General features: G+C 37.6%; 2 protein-coding genes across 3 annotated transcripts in view; one reads left to right on the top strand and one right to left on the bottom strand.

The window, feature by feature from the left end:
• Positions 1–6,106, top strand: part of LOC105452467 (nucleoside diphosphate kinase 7) — a 28,761-nt gene that overhangs the window by 21,630 nt on the left and 1,025 nt on the right. The window contains exons 1-5 of one of the 2 annotated variants that reach the window (XM_011693578.1): positions 4,232–4,707; positions 5,107–5,273; positions 5,362–5,520; positions 5,618–5,825; positions 5,905–6,025. In XM_011693578.1, the coding sequence (XP_011691880.1) occupies positions 4,591–4,707; positions 5,107–5,273; positions 5,362–5,520; positions 5,618–5,825; positions 5,905–6,025 (772 nt within the window). In that variant the 5' untranslated portion in view covers positions 4,232–4,590. Of the gene's footprint in view, positions 1–4,231; positions 4,708–5,106; positions 5,274–5,361; positions 5,521–5,617; positions 5,826–5,904; positions 6,026–6,106 lie in introns of those variants that run through there. The other variant, XM_011693579.1, reaches the window with a different exon arrangement.
• LOC105452466 (dynein assembly factor with WDR repeat domains 1) lies at positions 99–3,542 on the bottom strand. The gene is made up of 7 exons (XM_011693576.1): positions 3,287–3,542; positions 3,075–3,147; positions 2,700–2,903; positions 2,325–2,447; positions 1,919–2,103; positions 1,185–1,314; positions 99–909 (listed from the first exon to the last, which is right to left on the bottom strand). Exons 1-7 carry the CDS (start codon positions 3,324–3,326, stop codon positions 603–605), a joined length of 1,062 nt encoding a protein of 353 aa, XP_011691878.1. The 5' UTR covers positions 3,327–3,542; the 3' UTR covers positions 99–602.

Here is a 6,106-nt window from a genome sequence, read left to right as displayed (position 1 = left end):
TATATATATATATACATATATATATAGAGCGAACTTTACTTTTACATTAAATATTCTATGGCAGCAACGGTTTTACTGAAAAAATTTTTTATTTTTTATTTTTGGAGATATTCTTTCTGCTTTTATCAAAATGTTGACGTTGCTGTCTGCTAGAACACGGAAGCACTTGATATCATCGCTCGCTCGTCTGTTTATCGAAAAACGATAGGCTGCGCGCACACCGTTATTTAGATAACATAAAAATATACGATGTAAACGATAAACAGAGCGACGAGCAGAAGCTAAGCGGACACCTGAAACCAATCGAGTCACCTCCAAATTGTGCAGGTATTGTCCTTGCTGGCGGTAATTATGCTATCCCCCGTATACGAAAATGCGCACGCGAAAACGTCGTCGGTGTGACCTTTCAATTGCTGAAAGCAGGAGCCGTCGTCCGCGGACCACAGCCTGGCCGTTCTGTCCAAGGAGGCAGTTAGAAGTTGATGGCCGTTCGGACTGAAGCAAACTGAAAATACGTTCATAGAATTTTAATTTATGTTATACACGTTTGATATAGATATATAGAAAAGATGAAAAGCGCAGCATCCGTTTGCAATAAGACATTAATTGCCTTTCGACACTTCCTCCCGATGGCCTTTCGCGAGAGCCAACTGTTGGAAATTGCTGCTTATATCCCAAACTCGCGCGGTGGTATCACTGCTGGCCGTCGCCAGTCTCTTGCCGTTATTGTCGAAAGCGAGATCCAGAACTTCGTCGTCGTGTCCCAGCAGCGTGGCCAAGCAGGAATTCATCCTTGCGTCCCACACCTTCGCGCTTTTGTCCATCGAGGACGAGGCGATCAACGAACAGTCGAAATTATACAGGCAATTGGACAACTCCGCGCGATGGCCGATTAGCACGCTCGTTCGTCTAACAATAAGAGTGTCAGTTAAAAATACTTTTATCAAATTTCATTTCGTTTCGAGAAAAGGCAACTTTAATTTGCGTTAAGCTTACATTACGATGCTAACAATAAGGGGGAAAAAAAAGTGAGAGATTGATTCGGCGAAAACAATGTCAAGCAATCATTCTCGACATTGACAATTACTTTATGCAATATGAATTCTGTGTAAAGTCACGTCATACTTAAGAGACGGTAATAAGATAAGATAATAAGTAAGATAAGAAGAGAGAGAGAAACCCACGCAAATGTCCTTGTATCCCAGATGTTCACGGTTCCGTCGAAGGAACCCGATATGATCTGATTTCCATCGTCGTTGTAATGCAGCGCAATAACTTCCGCCGTGTGTCCCCGTAACGTACCCAATTCCTGACCTGCCGAATCCAAATCGTGTCTCTCGCATAAAAAAGGTTACGGCGTATATCGGCGTTTTGTTCGTGGAAACCCGTCTCAGGCGGAGAGATAGTAGTTCTTAGAATTCTTGAGTTTAAAAATCGCGATTAAATAACAAAACCAGGAATTTGTCCAATCTAATCTAATTGCTCATTTAGAAAAAAAAGATTAAAACATATGCTTGGCAAGTATTTATTCATTTCCATTTAAAGCTATTTCCTGCACCGCCCAATCGCGATTGATATTTCGTTAATATCCTAAATTGTCTAAATAATTACCGTTCAGAGAGACAACCGAGAGCTTGGTAACAACTTAAATAGTGACTCTCTTTAAGCTCGCTTTAATTAAAGCGAGGGCAGCCGCAGTGATAACATTAAAGCCGGCAATAATTGGACACAGCGATAAGTATACTTGTACAAGAATATGTCGACTGCTGTCGCGTATTGTTTGCACGCTGCATGTGTTCGAGGCGAAGTGGATTCGACGGTGTAGTTACGTTGCGCCCGATCGATCGCGCGCTGGCCGAATCGAAACGCGCGCCGCGCGCGTTTATTATGTGAGATAACATTGCGATATTTTCAATACCGGTTTCTGTATGGAATATTTTTGACGTCGCGTCGATGGAGCCGGTCGCGAGCTTGCATCGCGTCGGTGAGAATTTAGCCACCACCACTTCCGCATCGTGACCCCACATGGTTGCGAGGCAGTGACCCGTCCGCGAGCACCAGACCTTCGCCGTTCTGTCGAAGGACCCGGTCACAATTTTGTCTCTGAAAAACGGTAAAAAAAAAACGGGACAGGTAGATTTAATCCGTCGCGCATGTACGTATTATTGTATACGTGATGTATATATAAACGCGCGTTATACGTTAAAAAGGAGGATCTCGGCCGTCTGTAAGTCGCGTACGAGTTCTCGTACGTGTCTTACTTTCAATCCCAGATCGATACACGGCCGCGACTACATTCTGATTATATTGCGAAATAAACTCACGAAGTCGGATTGTTGAACGAGACGGCGTAGACCACGTTCTTATGGCCTTCGAGAGTAAAAAGCTCCGCTCCACTGTCAATGTCCCAAACTTTACAAGTTCGGTCATAGCTGCCCGTCAGGCATCTGCCGATCGAAACGGATTACGTGAACGGATTATACGGTACACGTTTCAGATGAATCATACATTCGCTGCTATTAATTATTCTCAGTCATACTTTTACATTTTATTATTTGTCCCTTTTTTAGTGAGACTTCTAATCGACCGCCTCACACCGTTATGGGATTTAATAACGCGAAACACTACTTACCTCGGAACTTCTCGTAAATTTCGCAAGTTTCTGCTAACAATTAAGTGACAATTTTAATGTAGAGTACCTTTTACCTAGTTTATCGAGCGCTACATTAGTGACTGGCAAAAGATGCGTCTGTAAGGTTTTGTATTTGTAGTAGCGCTTGGTATTTGTGTCGCAAACTTTAGCCTGCAGTTTCTGCAGAGTTTCGACTAACTGGTCCATTACACTTTCGGTTATTATGGGCTCGGCCGCTCTTATGCTTTCCGCTAATGCTCTTACGTCCGTTCTGTGAATTGTTTAATTGCTGGCTTTATATTCCACGTGATACGCGTCTTACGTCAAACGTATTATATAGTTTCACACTCAAAAAAGTAGAACAAGCAAATATAAAATTAAGCGGAGCTACGGCGATTAAGAAAGAGCTAAATGTGTAAGAGGCTAAATCTGATCTGATTACTCGGCGGACAAGTCCAGTAAGTCGATCATTTTTGTCTTGATGTCACCGCCCTGCGTGTACTCCAGAGCGAGACCTGAAAGGATTGAAACCCAAGTTATATATATACTATTATTGTAGTATTCTCTCAAGTATATTAAATTAATTTAAAAGGACATGTGAGAGCGTAACTGGACAGCGTCATTAACGCACCCGGCTGTACGTCGTCTGTTTACCTGGCGGGAAATAACGAAGCAAGAATTTCAGCAGCCTCATGTGGACATTCCAATTAGGATGCGTCCAGTGTTCCAGACAGGGTTGCGATTCACTAGTGTTTGACACAGGGGGGGGAGAGGGAGGCGCGGATTTAATTATAAAATGTGGATCACGCGTCAGGGATTACGTATCACGAAGGTGCGTTTTCTCCGCGCCAGCCAGACCAGCCGGAGCTGTCAAAACCGCGTTTTGTTTTGTTCGGTCGTTCGTTCGCTCGTACATGCGTGCATGCGTGCCGTGCGTGCGTGCGTGCGGCGTACGTGCGTTCACGTCAGTCAGACGCGCGCGTTGTCTTGTGCAAACGATTGTGCGTTGCCTAGCGCTGGAGATTTGGTTGCTAAGGCTCGCTTGATCAATTTTCAACCACTAAATTGACATTAAAATTCAAATTAATACTTATGAGAAGCGTATAATACCAAAAATAGATACGGATCGAATTATTTTCTCGTAACAGCTAATTTCTTAAGTAATTTATTTCGCAACAGCTATATTAAAGTTTCGAAAGAAAAAATAAAATTATATATACTGTACCCTTTATTATTTTATACATAATTACATTATAAACATAAATACAATAACATTCTATATTAAACATTATCTTTAATTATTTTATTATGATAGCAGAGAAAAGTTTAAAAATAATGGTCACGTCAGTCTCTTTCGTAAAATCTTATATAATGTTCCAGTTTTCTCCATCGCTTGTCAAATTAGAAAAGAGTTTGTGAATCTATAATAAAATGTTACTATAATTTATTGCTAATTAAATAGTCTTCTATTTAAGAACTGTCTATTTGTATCTTTATTCCATTATCTGACATTTATCGACATAGCACGGCCCACAACCAAAAATATGTAGATGTAATATGTTACCCACTGGAAAGCTTAGTAATATGGGTATGTAGTCTACATTTTGTGAACGTGGAGGCGCGTTGCCCAGCAATGTCAAAAAACACCGGTTTTATATTTATCTCCGTCGTTGTCTTGTTGACAGTTTTCCAGAGCGTTTTTTCTGTCACATTAATTGTTTCTTGTCGTTCCGTTGTAAACCTTTTAACTTTGGTATTGACAAGATGTATTCAGACATGATATAAATGTGCAAAACGAATTAAATTATATTTCCAATTGGCTTGATATTTTTCTGAATATTTAAGTGATGAATTTATAACCTTCTCCATTTAATTTTTATGAAATACACTTTTAAAAGTTCTTCACATATTATATTACAAGCATTGAAAACAATACGTCAGGATATGTGAATTTCGAGATGTCTGCAGATTACGGCGACAGATATGTATTTGAAGCTGAATGGTATGACCAAGTCGCTTGTGTGCTGAAGAAATTTTATCTGTATTATTATCCATCTGATAATACTGTCGAATTGGTACGTGCAAGTTAATGCAAATTAATATTACATACAAGATGTCTTACCTAACTTGAACACGTTAAATATCTTTGCTACTCCAAATGATGTAGGAAAAAAGTATAAGGTTTTAAAAATATAAAGAATTGCATGTAAAATATATATAATTTTATATATACATTTTTAATTATATTATTTTTTAAATAATTGTATTCTCTTTATATTAATTGATTCATCTCATTCTGCAAATAAAAGTATTAAGATATATTAGAAATTAATATTTTTCAAGACTTTATATTGTGTAAGAAAAATCATACGGTTTGACTTTAAAGAATCGAGTTTTACTTTTTAATAAAATATTTTTCATATTGCCAAACAAAAGTTGTTATATTCCATTATATTCCGTGAACTATATTTCAGTTTGACTTAAAAACAAGGAAGACTTTTCTAAGAAGAACAACATGTGAAGGCATTAAGGCTAAAGATTTTTACGTCGGTACTGTAATAACAATATTTTCAAGATGTATCAAAATTATGGGTTACGCAGACGCCTGTACCAAAACCAAATTAGAAACTCAAATGCAAAAGTAATGAAACAAATAAATCATTTTATATATGATTTCTCTGGTATATTGCAAAATTTTTACTCAATTGATATGATTTTATTTCTTTCAGAGTTTTTGTACTTTTGAAACCAGATGTTATTGACAAAATGGGTGAAATATTAAAAGCCATTGTAAATTATGATTTTCATATCACAAATATAAAAATGATAAGATTAACTCCAAATGATATCGAAGAAAATTGTCTGGTAAAGGACGAAGTCGATAAGACGTAAGTTAAATTTTGAATTTTTAACAGTGATCTTAAAAGCAAACTGTTATTTTTTAATAAATTTTGGATATTGGTAGCTATGAAAATTTATTTTTAGGTCTGTTATAAATTATCTTATTTCTGGCCCTGTCGTTGCTTTAGAATTATTAGGAGGAAATGGTATAACGAGATGGCAAGAACTAGCAGGCCCAGAAGATAGTAAGCATGCTCTTTCAACAGCAGCATCTTCATTAAGAGCTTGCTATGGAAAAAACGAGATACATAATGCTGTGTATGGATCCAAAGATACCGAAACAGCAATGCAGGTAAAAATTTTAAAACACAACAGTTAACCTAAAAGCATTTCTTGATACCTTGCTTGACACAAGATTTGATCATTTGTAGGAATTGCAATACTTCTTTCCTAATTCAAAAAGTAAAAATAAAGGCTTTAAAAACACTGCAACCCTACAAAACTGTACCTGCTGCATCATCAAGCCACATGCTGTACAGGAAAAATGTCTTGGTAAGTTGAACATCTTAATATATTAATGTATTGATCTATATTTTATATATATTCATATATTTTGTAAAAGATCGATTAATG

Source organism: Wasmannia auropunctata, unplaced genomic scaffold, assembly GCF_000956235.1.
Source record: "Wasmannia auropunctata unplaced genomic scaffold, wasmannia.A_1.0 LD336031.1, whole genome shotgun sequence".
Classification (NCBI taxonomy): Eukaryota; Metazoa; Arthropoda; class Insecta; order Hymenoptera; family Formicidae; genus Wasmannia; species Wasmannia auropunctata.
Note: the sequence above shows the minus strand (reverse complement) of the source record. Positions and strands in the feature narration are given on the sequence as shown.

Bases quoted from the DNA above. Each gene is read 5' to 3' on its own strand.
- LOC105452466 (XM_011693576.1), bottom strand. From the start codon at position 3,326: ATGAGGCTGCTGAAATTCTTGCTTCGTTATTTCCCGCCAG. The intron at 2,104-2,324 runs GTGAGTTTATTT...ACCGTTTTTCAG, and splicing joins TCGTTCAACAATCCGACTTC to AGACAAAATTGTGACCGGGT. The intron at 1,315-1,918 runs GTATTGAAAATA...TGGATTCGGCAG, and splicing joins AATATTCCATACAGAAACCG to GTCAGGAATTGGGTACGTTA.